The 19532-nt window shown below is 45.0% G+C and overlaps 1 protein-coding gene across 2 annotated transcripts; it reads right to left on the bottom strand.

The window, feature by feature from the left end:
- Window positions 1–321: 321 nt before the first annotated feature.
- On the bottom strand, window positions 322–19307 carry LOC102458689 (uncharacterized). 2 transcript variants are annotated; one of them, XM_075906373.2, is made up of 13 exons: window positions 19106–19307; window positions 17853–17990; window positions 16866–17052; window positions 12317–12564; window positions 10514–10688; window positions 9357–9457; window positions 8303–8389; window positions 6349–6477; window positions 3884–4006; window positions 3612–3776; window positions 2949–3116; window positions 1328–1488; window positions 322–626 (listed from the first exon to the last, which is right to left on the bottom strand). In XM_075906373.2, exons 1-13 carry the CDS (start codon window positions 19167–19169, stop codon window positions 561–563), a joined length of 1812 nt encoding a protein of 603 aa, XP_075762488.1. In that variant the 5' UTR covers window positions 19170–19307; the 3' UTR covers window positions 322–560. The 2 variants fall into 2 exon arrangements, with proteins under 2 accessions (XP_075762488.1, XP_075762489.1); XM_075906374.2 differs by lacking the exon at window positions 9357–9457 and having other exon boundaries at window positions 10506–10688.
- Between the last annotated feature and the right edge of the window lie 225 nt (window positions 19308–19532).

Raw genomic sequence — 19532 nt, 5'->3', positions numbered from 1 at the left:
GCCCCCCCAGGCATGGCCCCTCCCCCACGCCGCGCCCCCCCCAGGCATGGCCCCTCCCCCACACCGCGCCCATGAAGCAATGCCATAAACACAGAGTTAGTGACAGGGGAACTTGAGGATATGTGTAAATTCTTCACACAGTACAATGCTTTATGTCCCCCTCCTCAAAAGGATGCTTCTAGTTTCTGTGTCTGTCTTGGACTCTGGCATCCTTCCCCCATCTTTGGTGTCCTGGTTTTTACTTACTGAGGATCACTTTCTTACTCAAAGGCACAATACAAGTCCTCTTCTACCTCACAGCAAAAAAAGGTAATTTAAGTATTCATGTTATGCCTTGCTTTATTCGTCTCTACTAAAGTGTTGAACAACAAAGGTGATAGCATTCACTACACTGCACAGAACACTAGTGTTTTCCAAGAAGTACCATGACTGTAAGTTTTCTATTGATGCAGATTTCTTGTCGAACTTTTCAGTACAGCTGTGCTTTTCAAAGACATTTAAATAAGTTAAAGGCCCGTGAATGTCAATAGATTTTCAGCATACTAACTTCCTTAGATTGATTACTGGATCAGTTTCCCCGGTATAATGGATTCAGATGGTCGCTTCAAGTATTTGCAAAAGTTCTCCTGCAAATAAAATAGATAAGAGAATTGTGGTGAGAATTGAATTTGTAATGTAGTATTCTTAGCATGTTGTGAAAGACACATTTAGAAGAAAAATGTCATTGGATCAGATTCTCCTTTAATATGTGCATTTGGACACTTGAAATTTCTACATCTGAAATGTTAATTGACATAAGTGGAATTTCCAGAAGCAAAACAAACATAGTTCAGATAAATGCTCACACTGTAATCTAGGTTAACTAAATTTAAAGTAAATATTAGTAGAAATAAGCTTTGTCATTTTTTTAAACGTAAAGTTGAATACAAACCTCCCTCTATACATATATCTTTTCTGAAATATTATAAAGCAGAATTCTAGACATTTCATGATCTTGTGTACATTAAGACTTGACAGTTCAAAAAACCTTATAAAAGGCCTATTTCTGAGCGATCCAGAACAGTAGCAATTCCTTTTGTCTTCAACAGAAGTGTATCCTGGGATCAGGTTGATAGTGAGCTGCTAGGATACAGTCACAACAACTTTAACCTTTTTTGGAAGGACGGGAACCTTCTCCCATCATTCTTATTGATTATTGGAGGTATTCATCCATTCTTCCAATTCAAACCCATTTTGTCCATTTTATTAAGCATCTAACCTACCTAAAGTTCTACCATTAGATAGGAATATTCTAAAATCCATGTTCATAGAGTTATCCATGACTTACTGGAAAACCACAAGAACCTTCTTCATATCCATGTCCAGTGCAATTTTTTCCCCCATGCTCTGGGGCAGGATTATTGCATCGTCGAGATCGGCTCACCACACCTAAGCCACAAGAGATGGGGCAAGGAGTCCAGGATGCCCATGGAGACCACATCCCATCAACTGAGACAAAGAAAAGACAAGCATCATGACCAGTGCTTATCTACTTAATTTCTTTTTAATTTTTACCATATTTCAAGCATTGATGTTCAGGAAAGATAATTTCAGATGGGTTGTGGCAAATCTGGTCTGTTCATGCAAACCAAGTCTTTGGCCACTTTTTCATCTGGCAGCATAGTTATTATTCATAAAGTACTTGGACGGTACACCACAGTTTACAAAACATGAAAAATTTAGTAGCCATACCCTGAAAAACTTAGTCCAATTTGAACAAAAATAGGGACCAGCAGTTCACATGCAAGGAACTGCAGAGACTTGTGTGAATGAGGGACATGGAGGGTGTTACCCTCAACTGTTAAACAGTCTCTTTTGTCCTTCAGTCTGAACCCCCGCTCGCGGTGGGGGGGGGTCCCCACTTATTACTACTTAAATCCTACTGCTTCCACTGAATAAAATCATTTCTATTTTCTATCAAACGCAGTGTAAGCAGGGCTGGACTAAGGGGTGGGCTAGCCGGGCAGCTGCCCAGGGCACCAACCTACGGGGGGGCGCCCAGCTCCCGGCAGGCTGCAGTGGCCGCCCGGGGCGGGGGCCATGTTAACCCCCGCAGCACCGGCCAGGCCGCAGGGCCCTGCCTGGCCAGGCGCAGCCCACCCTGGGCAGCCCTGGGCTGCGCGCCATCGGTGGTGACCGGGCCGACTGGGCAGCGCATGTGCCATGCGTCTGCCCAAGCGCCCCAGTGGCGGGCCCGCGCATGTGTCGTGTGCCCGGAGGTGGGGCTGCACATCCCGGGGGCGGGCCCACGCATGCGTTGTCAACCCGGAGGTGGGGCCGCACATCCCGGGGGTGGGCCTGCGCATGCGCCATGCACCTGGAGGCGGGGCCATGCGCCCCGGGGGCGGCGCTGCACAGCTGAGGCCCAGGGTGCCAAAATGTCTCAGGCTGGCCCTGAGTGTAAGTAATTGTTACCTGGGGGGGCAACCAATGTGCACATTCTCCCTTTAATTGTTAAAGGGGGCTTACTTAATTCTTTGGGGTTTGAACCCATCTGAGGATTGCTCTCTGAGGAGGCTGGGCCCTAAACTGCACTCTCCTTGGACCTGAAGTGGTTCAGCGTCTGTGCTGCTTCTCAGAGCTGGCCCAGTAGGACCGGGCGGTGAGGAGCCCCAGAGAGCGGGAAGGCAAGTGGCAGTGGCCATGTCAGCATCCTGGGAGGCTCTCCTGAAGGGTCATCTGTGACCGCACCCTGTCACAATGTACACTTACTGATGGGAGAAGGAAGCAAAGGGAGCAGTTAGGAATGGGAGGAATTGTAGGGTGAAATGGGAGTAGAGTTGTGTTGGGAAGCAGAGCTCCAGAGACACTCCAGTTTGGTAGTGAAGCATATACAGAACCTCCTTCTTAGTCTCACTTGCATCTGATAATTTGGTGAAATGTTACAACATTGAAAAGAATTACTGTACCTGGGCATTTTTTGTTGCTGCACATAGTGACTTCCTCCTTTAACCCGGCACAGGGCAACCCTCCTCTGGAAGGAGCAGGGCTATTGCAAATCCGGATTCTTTTCTTGATTCCTGAACAGGTCTCAGAACAAACTGACCAGGGTGACCATTCTGACCACTGGCCATTCACTAGAGAAATGAAACAGAAACATTCTCACAGCTCTGAGCAAAATGGCAGACCCATATTTATTCAGACTTTTATCAGCAAACCAGCCTCGAATACACTGAGTCCCTACCCTGTCCTCAGCACAGCAAGCAGTCTCTGAGTTTATATCCAAGCTCCTTCTTCCTGGACTTGGCTTAAGTGGAAATTCAAAAGCAATAACATAACACTGATCTAACCTTTCCTATACATAATGCTGTGGTCAGCCACCCTGTTACACCAACACAACTGATCCTTATTTTATGGTGATTCGTGCTCTAAAGGGATAGAGAACTAAAAAGAAGCAGAGCTGCTGAGAACAACGGTGATTGCTATTCAGTCTGTTTTGGAGCAGGACATCCCAAATTCTGTTTCCCCTGCCAAATGGCACTGTTTAGCTGACAAGCTTTGCACAGGGAATAGAAATTGCACAGCAATCGGTATGCGTGTAGCTGTGGAAAAATGAATGAGTTCACACTCACTTGGGCATGGTTCTAGATTGGGACAACGCCTGAGATCAGTAGAAGGTCCCTCACAACGCATCCCACTCTCCGGATGGGTGCACAAGCGGATCCGCATCTGGTTCTGGAATCCACAAGTGACAGTACAGACAGACCACGGAGACCATGGGGACCATGTGCTTTTTGCTGCCAGTGGGAAGACAAAGATGAAGACATCAGCATGAGACACCCATGTAGTCTTCACCTCTTCCCAATCAGGTGTAAGGAACTAACAGGTAGTCTCGTCTCTTTACCTTTACAGTGAATGCCATTGCCAATAAACCCACTCTGACACACGCAGAAATAGGAGCCGACAGTATTCAAACAGCTGGCATCCCGATTACAATTATGGGTCCCTCTTGCACACTCATCAATATCTAGAATGGGGATAAAAACCTACACTCATTTTTTTTCCCCATTTAAAATGCAATTATACAAGATTTGTATACATTACAGCTTTCTACAGCACAGCAGTATTTGTACTTAGGCTCACCGGCATAGGGAAACAACTTCAGATGTTGTTTTGAGTCTGTCTTAACCCAGGCTCCCTTGTAGGAATGGGACTTAATTTCCATAAGCCTCCATCATTACAGGCCATCTTGATAGGCCAGAAAAAGGCCAGGCAGTGAGCTCTATCAAGAAGCCATTTCTGCATAGTGCTTTGCTCCCTGTAAGCCAGTGGGTCATGACCCAGTACTGAGTCCCAGAAAATCAGGCACTGGGTCACTTTGCTGTAGGGTGACCATGCTGTGCTCTAGAAGTGGTTAGCAACAGGTTCAGCTCCTAGGTGTGTGGGGGGGGGGGGGGGGGGACGGGGACAGCTCCGGGGATCTACGTGCTGCCCCTACCCTGAGCACCAGTTCCCCACTCCTGTTGGCCAGCTCCTGGCCAATGGGAGCCGGGAGAGGCAGTGTCTGCTGGTGAGAATCACAGAATCCTAGGACTGGAAGGGACCTCGAGAGGTCATCGAGTCCAGTCCCCTGTCCCCCTGGCAGGACCAAATACTGTCTAGACCATCCCTGATAGACATTTATCTAACCTACTCTTAAATATCTCCAGAGATGGGGATTCCACAACCTCCCTAGGCAATTTATTCCAGTGTTTGACCACCCTGACAGGAACTTTTTCCTAATGTCCAACCTAAACCCCCTTACTGCAGTTTAAACCCATTGCTTCTTGTTCTATCCTCAGAGGCCAAGATGAACAAGTTTTCTCCCTCCTCCTTATGACACCCTTTTAGATACCTGAAAACAGCTATCATGTCCCCCCTCAGTCTTCTCTTTTCTAAACTAAACAAACCCAATTCCTTCAGCCTTCCTTCATAGGTCATGTTCTCTAGACCTTTAATCATTCTTGTTGCTCTTCTCTGAATCCTCTCCAATTTCTCCACGTCTTTCTTGAAATGCAGTGCCCAGAACTGGACACAATACTCCAACTGAGGCCTAATCAGCACAGAGTAGAGCGGAAGAATGACTTCTCGTGTCTTGCTCACAACGCACCTGTTAATGCATCCTAGAATCATGTTTGCTTATTTTGCAACAGCATCACAATGCTGACTCATATTCAGCTTGTGGTCCACTATAACCCCTAGATCCCTTTCTGCCATACTCCTACCTAGACAGTCGCTTCCCATTCTGTATGTGTGAAACTGATTGTTCCTTCCTAAGTGGAGCACTTTGCATTTGTCTTTATTAAACTTCATCCTATTTATCTCAGATCATTTCTCCAATTTGTCCAGGTCATTTTGAATTATGACCCTATCCTCCAGATTAGTCGCAACCCCTCCCAGCTTGGTATAATCTGCAAACTTAATAAGCGTACTTTCTATGCCAATATCTAAATCGTTGATGAAGATATTGAACAGAGCCGGTCCCAAAACAGACCCCTTTGGAACCCCACTTGTTATACCTTTCCAGCAGGATTGTGAACCATTAATAACTACTCTCTGAGAATGGTTATCCAGCCAGTTATGCACCCACCTTATAGTAGCCCCATCTAAGTTGTATTTGCCTAGTTTATTGATAAGAATATCATGCGAGACCGTATCAAACGCCTTACTAAAGTCTAGGTATACCACATCCACTGCTTCTCCCTTATCCACAAGACTCATTATCCTATCAAAGAAAGCTATCAGATTGGTTTGACATGATTTATTCTTTACAAATCCATGCTGGCTGTTCCCTAGCACCTTGCCACCTTCCAAGTGTTTACAGATGATTTCCTTAATTACTTGCTCCATTATCTTCCCTGGCACAAAGAACAGCGCACAAAGGTGCTTGCACACATCTGCCTCGGAGCAGAACCTGCTGCTGGCCACTTCTGGGGCACAACGTGGTCTGTGGTGCAAGGAGAAGCAGGAAACCTGCCTTAGTACACCTGCAGTACTGCTAACTGAGAGTTGCTGGAAGTAAGCCTGTGCCCCAATCTCCTGCCTCAGCCCTGAGCCCCCTCCCTCATTCCTGGCCTCATCCCATAGCCTGCATTCCAGGCACAAGATATAATTATGTCAGGTCACAGCATCAACAGTTTTCTTCAGTTGGGTCACAAGAAAAAAAGTATGAAAACCGCTGCTGTAAATCACAGCCATAACCTTCTCTTTACCTGCTTATTTATACAGGCTTTGAAAAACGGACTTGCTTCTAAACTTACTGTTCAGAGTGTATTAGTTGACGAGCTAACACAGTTTTAAAAAAGCCCCGCAAGCTTACATTTTCTTTACCTACACAGCTGTATAGTCCATCTCCCTCAAATCCGTGTGGACAACGACAAATGTATGATCCGTGTATATTGATACATTCAGCCTCAGGCAAGCACTTCATAGGCATTCCTTCCACACACTCATCTAAATCTTTAAGCAGAAAGAAGGAAATGTGCCTAAGTTTAAACAACAGATTTAACTAATTATAACCAAGTCACAATTTTCAACTGGGAGCACAATGGATACACTTCACAACAGTGCACGTGAACTCAGCATGCCCACACAAATTCACATTTGTGTGCACAAAATGATATTTGCTGCTGTACTATATATTAATAGTGCACTCAAATGCTACTCCTAAGTAAAAAGCTGGGTCTTTGCTGGTCTCAACTAGAACAGTCTGTTGAGCAATTAAAGAATACAGCCCATGGCTTGGTGTCTGTTCATGAGACATGGGGTAGTTCATTTGATTGTCATAGTTTTAATGCTGCTCTAGCAATCAACTTCATTAATTTGAATAATGCTCCATGACCATTCTGTCTGTTGCTCATGTAACCAGCTCTTGTGTGAGCACTAACGAGAGAGCCACCTACATTTGGACGGAATTCCTGCAAATTGCTCGCAACAAAACACAGAAGAGTCGTCACATCAGATTACTTGTCCAGTGTTCCATTCTCCCTGCCATTGGTTTATCGAGACTATCGTACTATGACCAATGCTTGGGCATCTTCTTTTGCCTTTATTGTAACAGTGCAAATATGCACGAGGGAAAATCTTGCTTAACCTCCACAAATAGAAGATGCCCCAAAGCATGACTTGTTTACTTTTCTGCCTTAGGCTCTGATTGAAAATCATACTATTAGACCAAAATGGGTCTTGACTTTTTAAAAACTTTACCCTCTACTATTAACAGCATGAAAGAGAGAGGGCCTTTCTCAGAGTGCATATCATGGTTGCACTATCACCCTTTTTTGCACCTGCAGTATTTGCATATTGGACATTTTTTTAAATCACAATAATACAGAATTCAAGCCAGCCATGGAAGGGAATGTTGACGAAACCCATCTTTTCTGGAATTAACTTTAGATTTCCTTCACATGCTGCAGAGTGTAAATTGCCTGGGGACTGTGGCTGGTTCTTTGGGACCGAAAAGACCCGTTCGGGGTAGGTGAGATTGGGTTCTATAATCCCTCATGTGTGTGCAGGCCCGGGGCTGATTGTGGCACAGAGGGAGCTGGGATGTCAGAGGGGTTTTGCTCGTGAGGCTTCGGGTTGGCCAGATAGGCATCTGGAGCGCTCGGTGTGACTAGTATGTGGCCTATTTGAAAGGTCTCCAGTCTGGGGCTATAAGGAGCCCTGAGTTTTAGCAATTCACCCTGAGTGGATGCCTTCAGCTGTGGCCAGACCCGGCCTGGTCTGTCACAGCATTTAACAGAACTCGTTGTATCTAATGAGTGAATCATTTTACTCTGATCCTCACTTGGAGACACCCCTTTAGAAATACGACACTACTTTTAGAATAGAAGCTTAAAACGCTAGCCAAATCATTCAAATATGCAATTTTAGAGTCATTAATGAAGAACTTTCTGTGTCAGGGCTGGGTAACAAGACATGTATCATTTGATGATTCCCTGTCCTGTTCATTCCCTCTAGGGCACCTGGCATTGGCCACTGTCAGAGGACAGGACAGTGGACTAGATGGGCATTTGGTCTGACCCAGTGTGTTCTAATTCTGTGTTATTTTTATAACACGTTCTGAAATGGATGCTTCAAACTTGACACACTCTTCTCCATCTTTCATTCTTTTCAATGAGGCAAGCAGCATTTTGATCTTACATGCGAATCCTTTACATGGCTATATGTTGTTCCTAAGCTTCTGAATGGCTTCAGGAATATCATGAATGTCTCAGCGGCTGTTATGTGATGCTTAAATTATGAGAAAATGCTCCAAGAAGCAGAGTGCATAAATATTTACCAATGCAGTGTACGCCATTCCCTTCAAATCCTGGGTTACAGTGGCAATTCTTTTCACTCCGAGTTCCATTGCACATTTTGCTAATATCTGGTGGGGAGGAGAGGGAAATGCACATGTGATACAAATAAACAGGAGCCTGGCCAAATAAAGTAACAGATCTATTTAATCATTTCACTTTATTCAAGTAAAAAAAACATAGTTGCCTTTTATAGTAAACATGGTGGGTATTCATTCATTCGTAGACTCAGATTTTAAGGCTTGAATGGATGATTAGATCATCTAGACTTACTTTCTAGATAGCACAAGCCATAGAATTGTACCCAATTACACTTTCATTGAGCCCAATAACTTGTGCTTGACTGAAGTCTAAAGCATATCTCCCAGAAAAGCATCTGGTCTTGAGGTAAAGTCATTAAGAAATAGAGAATTTACCACTTTTGTCGGTAGTTTGTGCCAATGGTTAATCACCCTCACTGTTAAAAATTTGTGCCTTGTTTCTTATTTGAATTTATCATGCCTTTAACTTCCAGCCAATGACTCTTATTATGCTTTTTTCTGCTAGGTTATTGGGCTGGTATTTTTCCCTTACAAAGGCATGGCTATACTGCAGTGAAGTCACTTTTCAATCTTCTTGATGAAAAACTACACAGATCACATTCTTAAATCTCTAATTGTAAGGAATCTGCTCCAGCACTCAAATTATTTTTGTGACTCTCTTTCTGCGTCCTATGCAATTTTTCAGCATCCTTTTAAAAATGTGAAAAACCTCATTGAGAGTTTTAGTGAACAGTTAATTTCACTCATATGTTAAAAAGCATGGTCAAGCAGAACTGACTTATATATACATATCTGCATATAAAATAATAATTTAAATAAAAAGGTGGTTTTACCACAACTAACATTAATAGAGTGATTAATGATTTTTTTTTTAAATTGCATTGGCTGATTCAGTGGCACCAGCTGTCTAAATAAAAAGGTAGAGATGACATGGAAGTCAAATCCTGATGAAAGCATACTAAGGATAATGCACCACAAATTTAAAAACACTCAGTACCCTTCTTTATGAAGAAGAGCCTCTGGGCTACCATAACCCTTCCAGGAACATCAGGGGTGAAATCATAGACAAGAGCTCGGATGTAACCAAATTCACTATTCCTGAGAGAAGGTAAAACAGAAAGGAAATGAGAATCCTCGATTTCCCATTCAGGTTGTTCTACTGAAGGTTTCTTTACAGACCTCACTCTGGGCACAGGTTTCCAGCTGGATGAGCAGGGAAGGGGATTAGAACTCAGACATTGCATTGATTTTGTCTCCCCTCATACCACCAGCAACTGGAAGATAACTTAGGAAGAGGAGGGGAAAAGTACAGAGGGAAGAAATAGAAGGAAAGGGGAAGTAGAGGTGATGGACGATGAGGGGGATCAAAATTCAGAGATGTGCTCTGTTTTATGACAGCTGCCAAACCCTTGATGGCTATTTTTCTTATGGACTCAGTTCACAGTTGCACAGTATTTCTTCTTCTCTACATCTATTTCTATTTCTAATCATTTATTAAATAATATTTTGCAGCAAAGTATTAAGAACAGCACTAAGTGATCATAATTTCATCAGTCCATGTGGCTTATTCTCTGCTCTTTGTGGATACTAACCCACTGCTGGAGTGCATGTGGCGAGGAGGGACTATTAGGAGGTTATAAAAATCAGGAATGGTGGGGAGAAAGTGAATAAGGCAGTGTTATTTATCCTTTCATATAACACACAAACCAGGGGTCACCCAATGAAATTAATAGGCATAAGGTTTAAAACAAACATGAAGAAGTACTTCTTCACAACACAAATGCTTAACTTGTGGAACTCTTTGCCAGGGGATGTTATGAAGGGCAAAATAATGAGATAGGTTCATGAAGGATAGGTCCATCAGTGGCTATTCAGCAAGGGGGTCAGGGACGCAACCCTCTGCTCTGCATTTCTCTGAAACACTGACGGCCAGAAACGGGGACTGGAATGGATCACTTAAATTGGCTTGTTCCTGCTGACACATCTGGCATGGGCCAGTGCCAGAAAACAGGAGACTGGGCTAGATGGACCACTGGTCTGACCCACAATGGTCATTCTTATTGTTTTTATGAAGATGCATTATTCCTGGACATGGAGAAGGAAACAAACAACCTTCAGTTTACAGGCTGAAAGAACAGCAGATTACAATCATACTTTACTCCTTTGATCTCAATCCCCTCCGTCCCATTGGCCAGCACAACAGCATTGGTGCCAAACAGCGTCATGGGTGAAGGCTCCTTAGTCCATTTTATAAAGCTGGAAGGAGACACCTGAAGATACTGGGGCAGCTGGATGGTAACAGTGTCTCCTTCTAGAAACTCTCCAACCTCTAAAAGAGACAAGCACAAAGCCAGAGAACAAGATCACTAAACGTTCATGATGGTTCCTAAAAACCGGTCATTGGGTCCTAAAGTTTTTTAGCAAATAAACCAGGCCACGTATGCCTCCAGGAAAGTAACAAACAACTGAATGAAACATCTTGGATTTATGCTTCAGTCAAAGTGTGATAAATATCTCTGTGTTGTTGGAAATAAATACATATGAAGGTCCTGGAGACTCTACTGTATTGTGTCAGTGTTCACTGGCAGATTCTTTGTGTGCCAGGTGTATTTGGATCTTTAATGATCTGTAACATACAAGTATCTAAACAGGGTGTGACAGAGGAAGCCAACTTTTTTTTATAATGTATCCTTGCACAAATAGTCATGTGGCTGTAGAGAGAATTAAAATAAATTAATAAGTAGCACGAATTTAACATCATATAATGCAATAAAGAAGCAAAACCACATGCTGTATATAAATCAGACTTCAGCTCCTGTCTCCAATATCAGGTCTTGTTGGATATGAAAGTCTAAAATCAAAACTGAATGAAGAATACAGCTGAATAAATGGGGATCACTGTAGATAAAGTGATACCTTTACAGAAAGAGGTGCAGTTTTACTATTTTTTTGCAGGGGAGAAAGAGTCCTACAGACATCCTCTGTAGGCCCTTGTCTACACTAGGGCTTTATTTCAAAATAACACCCCCTTAGGTAGAGTGCCCACACTACGAAGCCCGTTATTTTGAAATAACAGGCCGCTTATTTCAAAATCTGTACTCCTGCTTTCCTGAGGGAATAATGCTAATTTCAGAATAGTTATGTCAAAATAGCATTAGTGTGAACACTCCGGTGCTGCTATTTTGGAATAACTACTCTCCAGAGTAATTCAAATTAATTACTCCTTAGCAGTGTGCCCTCTAAGCTGTGGGGCAGTACAGCATCACAGATAATTAATCAGCCCCACCCAGTCAGAGGCTCAAGGCGCTCTCCACTGAGCTGACTGACTGGTACGGGCTGATTAATCACCTGTGAAGCTGTGCTGCTTTACAGCTTAGAGGGAACCCTGCTCCCCAGTGCTTCTTGAGGCTCTAATTCAAGGTATAGCATCCACATTAATGGAGCCTGCTTTGGACTAATTTCAAGGCTTCCCCGTAGTGTGGACATGCTATTTCGATGTTGTTATTTCGGGAGTTATTAAATCAATTTTAGTTATTTCGAAATAGTTTCCTAGTGAGGACATGCCCTCGGTGATCATAGAGGAAAAAAGTATATTAAAATGTTTCAGGAAACATGGGATTATTGCTAATCCTGAATACTAAAGGCTCAGCTCAGGAATATGTCACACTGTATGAATTAACAGTTGGTATTAGCACAGGTCAGCTGTTTATTATAAAACGGGTGCTGACACAGATGAATGCCAAGGGGCCAATCCATTCTCATTTAAGCGGGTGTATACCGATGTAACTGTCACTGCAAAGGACCATAGATATTTCTGGTTTTATAAAAATGCTAACGATCAGCTATGCAGGGTGGGGAATAGAAATCAGTCCTCATTTGACAAAGATTTTCACACTGACTCTAAAAGCATGGCAAAGTTTTCTAATGTTAACAGCCGAAGCAGTTTCCATTTCTTACCTATTGGCATTCTTTCCAGGACGAAAAAGTATCTCAAGTGGGAAGGATTTAACATCTGAAAGTCTGTGAAATCATAGGCTTCAATCGCTGCCTGTTTGTCGGGTAAGGCTTCTGCTTGGATTTCAGCCCAGAACATGTTTGGGTAAAAATCATCCTCTTCAATGGAAAACAGCGTTAGAGCCAGACTGCTGTTGACCAGAGCCATCTTTGGGGACAAGTTATTAGCTGGTGTCAGTCTCCTTCGATAACTGCAAAGAAATAGCTCTTGTAACCAAATGGAATTTTTTGGCTGAGATCAATTGTAAAATCATTGTCATACTGGGTACACCCTAGATTTGAGGGCAGACTATCTTCTGCCCATGCTGGGGGCAATAGAAATGGTGAATGTGTTTTCTAGGTCTTTACGCTCGATTTTTGTCAATTCTCATTGACACCAGTGGAAGCGCCTCACATTGAATGCAAGTAAAACACTGTGGGCTACATCCTCTGTACTTTAAATGGGCAGAGGATTCCCATATCCTGACCTACAGAAATACTCTGTTTGCCAGTGTGACAACAGTTACTCCTGCTTCTCCCTTCCCCCAAGACTGGGGTAGGCCAGGGTCACATCAGGAACGTGGGGGAATGAAGAAGTGGAACATGCTTTGATGAACCTGGCCAGCAGGATGGGTCCTTAGGGACATTCTTCACTGATGTAATGTAACCATCCAGCTGGAGGCAGGGTGACCAGATTTTACAGGGACAGTCTTGATATCTGGGGCTTCTTCTTATATAGGTGCTGTGACGGAGTGGCCCCGCCCCACACTCAAGCCCAGGGAAACCACCTGGCGCAGGGGGCGGAGAGGGTCCCACCCACGCAGTCCTGCTGGGCATGCTCCCAGGGGAGCCAAGGTACAAAAGGCGGCAGGCCTGCTCAGAAGAGGCAGACCGCCCTCGGAGCCGGAGCTAGCGCCCAACCTCCTGAGTCGCAGACCCGGCCGCCAGAGAGGGAGTCGCTAGGGCCGTTGAACATGCTGCTGCCAGGCCCAAGCCGGGCTTGACCCCAACGATGGAGCCGCCAACCCCCCACAACCCAGGCACCGGAGTGGCCACCACCAACCCCGACGCTGACTGGGGAAGTGCTACTACCGCCACCCGACTCACGCCAACAGGGGGGACCGCGACGGGCCAGGGGAAGCGACTCAGGGCAGGGAGCTGGAAAAGCCCGGAGAGCTCGGCGTGTTGCGGGGAGGAACTCCCGCCGAGCCAGTGGCGGGAGCTGCCGCCACTGATAGGGCCCTGGGTCTGGGCCCGGGGGAGAGGGAGGGCCCGGGCCCCCCTACCCCTCCTGCCCTGAACCCCGGCGAGGGGGAGGGGCGCGGCTGAAGGACTAGGTCTCAGAGCCTGCATACAAAGGGCTAGGCCAGTGGGCCGTATTTCCCCTAATACAGGGGCAGCGTACTGCGAGACTAGGCCCGAGAACTCTAAAATATGCCCCGGATATGGGCAGCACCCCTCGAGGAGGAGATTGCCCCCCAACAGTGCCTATTACCTCCCATCCCTGTTCTGATTCACACTTGCTATCTGGTCACCTTAGCTAGAGGCTAGTTGCTCCTCTCTCTAATATCATTGGCCCCAAATGTGGTCTGAAGCTATCTGTGTGTTTTTTTCCTCACCCCTACATGCAAAACTGTTTTATTCTACCATGTCTGGGGATCTGGCCCTGTATATGTAAGTGTGCTTGTAACAAGCCTTCCCACTAACACATTTTTACAGCGATCAGTAATGGGTCTCTGAGCAAATTTCTGGACACCCTGACTGATAACTGAAACACTCAAAAACTAGCTGCAGATAAACACTCTTTAAAAATCTCTAAGCTTATGCTCTGGAACTTCAAATACAGGATTGTTATGTACCAGTGTTCCCAGCCTCACTCACTGCATAAACTACTCATGCCAATGGCTGATAGCAATTTATGTGAGACAAAGTGGATGAGGTAATGTCTTTTATTATTACCTCACCCAGCCTGTGTCTCTAAGGGTATGTCTACACTAGCCCCCTAGATCAGTCTAGGGAGGCTAATGAGGGCGACCGAAATTGCAAATCAAGCCTGGGATTTAAATATCCCGCACTTGATTTGCATGTTCCTAGCCGGTCGCCATTTTTAGAAATTGACTAGCCTGAAGTAACTGCCCACGTCTACATGTGGCAGTGAAATGGGATTCCGATTTAAAGCCCCTAAATCAAATTCGCTGGTAAACCTCATTGCAGGAGGAATACCAGCTAATTCGAGTTAGGACTTTAAATCGAAATCCCGTTTCACTGCTGCGTGTAGACGTGGGCAGTTACTTCGGGCTAGTCAATTTCTAAAAATGGCGACCGGCCAGGAACATGCAAATCAAGTGTGGGATATTTAAATCCCGGGCTTGATTTGCAATTTCGGTCGCCCTCATTAGCCTCCCTAGATCGATCTAGGGGGCTAGTGTAGACGTACCCTAATATCCTTGGGCTCACAGGGCTACACCACTTCATACACTAATTTCAGTAACCCACAAGTGTCCTCTAGTGTTAAAAGTGATATATCAATGAAATTAAGAGAATTCAAGATCTCAGAGGGGTAGCCATGTTAGTCTGTAACTTTAAAAACAATGAGCAGTCCTGTAGAAACTTAGAAATGTAGACACTAAGGGGTGTGTTTAGACTACATGGCTCCGTCGACGGAGCCATGTAAATGAGTTTACTCGGCAAAGGGAAATGAAGGGGCGATTTAAATAATCACCGCTTCATTTACATCAAAATGGCCACCGTGCTGTGCCGATCAGCTGTTTGTTGGCATAGCGCGACAGTCTAGACGGGGATCTGACGACCCCAGAACCCTTCATCGGCAGATCCTTTATGCCTCGTGAAATGAGGCTTACAGGATCTGCCAACGAAGGGTTCTGGGGTCGGCAGATCCCCCTCTAGACTGCTGCGCTATGCCGACAAACAGCTGATCGGCACAGCACGGTGGCCATTTTGATGTAAATGAAGCAGCGATTATTTAAATTACCCCTTCATTTCCCTTTGCCGAGTAAACTCATCTACATGGCTCCATCGACAGAGCCATGTAGTCTAGACACACCCTAAGGGTAAGGCTAGACTACACCGTTTTTCCCAGGATACTTCCAGTATCCCAGAAGAACTGTTCCACATCCAGGGAACGCGTTTGCTCTTCCGCTTTTTTTGTTGGAAAAGCCTCTTTCAACAAAAGAATCAGAAAAAGCTATGCAAAATGCAGGGAGCATTTTGTGTAGCTTTTTCCAAAAAACTGGTGTAGTCTAGCCGCACCTTAACACATTTATTAGGTCATGAGCTTTCATGAGTAAAATCCACCTCATCAATTGAGTTGGAGTGGAAATCAGAATATCTAACATATATAGCAGCATATATAACACCAAAAGGAGTTACTTGTCAATTGTAGGACCAATGTTAATGAAGCTAATTAAGTCAGGGTGGATGTGGAGATAGCATTTGATGTGGAGATGCAAGTAGCAAAGACGGGGAAATTGTGAGAGGCAATTCAGGTTTTGCCAAAGCTCAGAAAAGTGGTTACAAACATTGCTAAAACTGGTGTCCTGAACCTGCTTGTTAAGCAATCCACAGTGCAGTTTTGCAGCCTCCAGCTGTAAGGGTGACAACAGCAGTATAGCTAATGGGGATTTAGGAAGAAAGAAAAATATTATACAGCCATTCCCTTCCCTCCCCCTATCTGTTCCAGAGGATTCTTCTATGTATTATGCCATTTGCCCCATATTTGCAATGCTTCCAGGCTTCTGTGTAAACACCCTCTTAGGGAAACTGCCTCTTAGGGAAACTACTATTTCTGTTCAGACATGTGGAGAAGAAATCAAAGGGTTGGAGAATAAAAACTCTGAAATGAACCAGATGCCAGCAGACTTACCAATTCAATTTTTCTTCCCACTTCTAAAGAAAAAGTTTAGATCTAGTGTTTAAAAAGGGGAAAATATTCCTTCGATCATTTGCAACCTAAGATTTGCTGTCAGTCCCCTCCCTGCTAAAAATGTTTGTTGATTTTTCATTCCATTTTTTCTGCCAGCAAATAAGTCTCAGTTGACACTCAGTCGCAGTTCCTAACACCACAATGGGCCCTGGCAACCAGGAACAACATGGAAAACTCTTGCTCAACTATTTCAACGGTGGTCTGGAGCATGGACTTAATTGTACAGATAGTTCGGCTCTGGAATGGGTTTCCAAGGGAGGTTGTGGAATCCTTATCGTCACTGAAGGTTTTTAAGAACAGGTTGGACAAACTCCTGTGAGGGATGGTCTAGGTTTACTTGGTACTGCTACAGCACAGGGGTTGGATTAGGTAATCTCTCAAGGTCCCTTCCTATATTGTTGTGATTCTTCTTATTTTATCCAAACTGATCCCCAGCATACCTAAGAGTGACATCACACCTGTGAAATTGGAGAAGTTCCTGTAATAAGCACTATATGAGACAAGCTTCTAGTATGTGTAATAGAATACATCACCCAGAACACTGTGAAATCTGCATTATTCCCAACATACCTGTGGAACTTCGCTCCTTGGGCTGAGTAGAATTTGTACCATTTTATCGTATGAGGTTGGTGGTTCCCAGCAATAGAGACCCTGAAAGTGACTGTTTGGGCTCCAGTTATTACTTTGATCAGACAAACCTGCTCTCCAAAGCCATCACAAGCAGATCTATTGAAAGCCGTTATGCTGACACCAGGCTCTAGAAAGGAAAACAACAAAAATCTTTGTCTGCTTTAAAATCATGGAACCTGCCCTTGTTCATGGTGGTTATCTTAGCGAATCAGGACTGGTAGCAGATGCCAAAAATCAGTCTCCATTCCAGCCATATTGCCTGTGTTGTTCCACTGCTGCTGCTGCTCTCTGGACACAGAAAAGGACACACATAGGAAGCTCCACAATTCCCCTTGCAATAGCAGCAGTAGCAGCTTCCTCCAGGCACAGGAAGCTCACTGGGAGAGGGGGGAGAAGTTGTTCATATCTGGATGGATTGGTCTGTCCTTCTAAAGTGTGCTCTATTCTGTGTCTTACTGTACAGCACTTTGCTTACCTGCAATAATATAATACTTTGTGCATCTTTAGTTCTTTCCATGGAAGGATCTCAATACAACAAAAAGGGATACAATGAGGAGGGCTAGCTCAGTGGTTTAAGTATTGACCTGCTAAGCCCAGGGTTGGGAGTTCAATCTTTGTGGAGGCCATTTGGGGTAAAAATTTGTCAGGGATGGTACTTGGTCCTGCTGTGAAGGCAGGGGACTGGACTCAATGACCTTTCAAGGTCCCTTCCAGTTCAGGAGATAGGCAATCTCCATTAATCTAATTTAGAATAAGCCCTAGTTAATTGCTATAGGACCTCTGTGAGATAAACAGGCATTATTACACTAGTATATAGATAAGCCAGTTGAGGCACATGGAGGTAATGCAATTTGGTCAAGATGAGTTAATGGCCTGCTGAAAGGAGATCCCCTGAACAGGCTGTCAAGAGGCTAAGCTGTCACTTGCCTTGACAGTAATTAGTGCCATCGCCCTCATATCCTGGCAGACATTGGCAATAAAAATCGGTTGTCACTTCATCCAGCTGACAAATGGCCTTTGGATGACACTGGATTCCCCTTGTCCTGCATTCCTTCTTGTATGGATCTGGAAAGAAAGATTGTTTACAATCACAGAACTGAAGGGCTGCATGGGCCCTCCTTGAGTCCACCTTTCCTCTGCTCATCAACACTATGCACAGCTGATACACAGCTGATACGGTAACTTCATCAAAAAAGTCCCAGATGGCCTGTTCCACTGAAATTAATGGCTTTGGACCAGGCTATTAAAGCTTGGGAGAGGCCCAGATGGAAATCTGGAAATGGAATCTCCAGCACAGAATCTCCAGCACACACTGGTAATGTGATTTTCTTTTAAAAAGGATCAGTCCAGGGGTTTATTTCCTTTGGGTTTCTTTGCAAAAATAAATATTTGAAAATGAACAAAATCTAGATTCTGGATGAAGAAACTAATTGCACATGAATTAATATGGTTCAGTGTTTTCCACTTGTGTGTGAAATCTTCATATACAGCTGGGCTACATCTAGACTGGCACGATTTTCTGCAAATGCTTTTAACGGAAAAGTTTTCCGTTAAAAGCATTTGCGGAAAAGAGCATCTAGATTGGCACGGACACTTTTCCGTAAAAGCACTTTTTGCGGAAAAGCGTCTGTGCCAATCTAGACGCGCTTTTGCGCAAAACAAATCTGAGCTGTCTACACTGGCCCTTTTGCGCAAAAGGACTTTTGCCCAAACGGGAGCAGCATCGTATTTCCGCAAGAAGCACTGATTTTTTACATGAGATCGTCAGTGTTCTTGTGGAAATTCAAGCGGCCAGTGTAGACAGCTGGCAAGTTTTTCCGCAAAAGCAGCTGCTTTTGTGGAAAAACGTGCCAGTCTAGAAACAGCCCTGTGGCATTAGAGGAGACATTTGATCAGCCTTTGGACAGATTTTTGCATTCTGGAAATCTAGCAGTTCAGCAGGAGCTTTTACACAGCTTGGTAGTAACATGCCCCCCATCCAATTCTAATGTAGCATTGGGAGAATATCAGTACTTGCAGAAACAGAACAGATTGGACAATGGTTAAAATATCCCTTCTGACTCTAGGCTCCAGATTTACCCAGGTTTACGATTTACCTCGGGGTGTGAAGGAGCCGGATCTTTACCCAGAGTGGCAGCTGCCAATTTGTGTCTAATGCTCCCTGTTAATGAATCACTCACCCTGGGTTCCGCGCCGCAGTTGGGTTGTTAATAATGGCAGGAGGATGAACCACTTGCCCAGCATTTTCAGTGAAGTCCCGGCTTGGTGTAAATCACATCTCGCCGCCGCAGGTGGAGCTAGCAGATGCCCAGGCGCAAAGCTGCCCGTCCCGCGGGGAGAGCAGCCCGGAGAGCCATGCGGCCCCGGGCTGGGCTCTGGCGAGTGCGGTCCCGGAGCCAGCGGCCGGGCGGAGGCGGGTCTGTTTCGGTTCAAAACGCGCCCAGGGTTCTGATTCCAAGCGGCAGGGAGCCGGGCCCGGCGCCGCCCGCCGAGCGCTGTCCGCCCGCTGCGGTGCTGAAGCGTCCCCCGCTCCCCCGCCGCTTGCCCGGAGCCCTGGTCCCGCTGCCCGCGGCCCGCGCACCCCGCCCTCGTGCGCGCTGCCCCCGG

Source organism: Pelodiscus sinensis, chromosome 24, assembly GCF_052426305.1.
Source record: "Pelodiscus sinensis isolate ZL-2025 chromosome 24, ASM5242630v1, whole genome shotgun sequence".
Lineage (NCBI taxonomy): Eukaryota > Metazoa > Chordata > Testudines > Trionychidae > Pelodiscus > Pelodiscus sinensis.
Note: the sequence above shows the minus strand (reverse complement) of the source record. Positions and strands in the feature narration are given on the sequence as shown.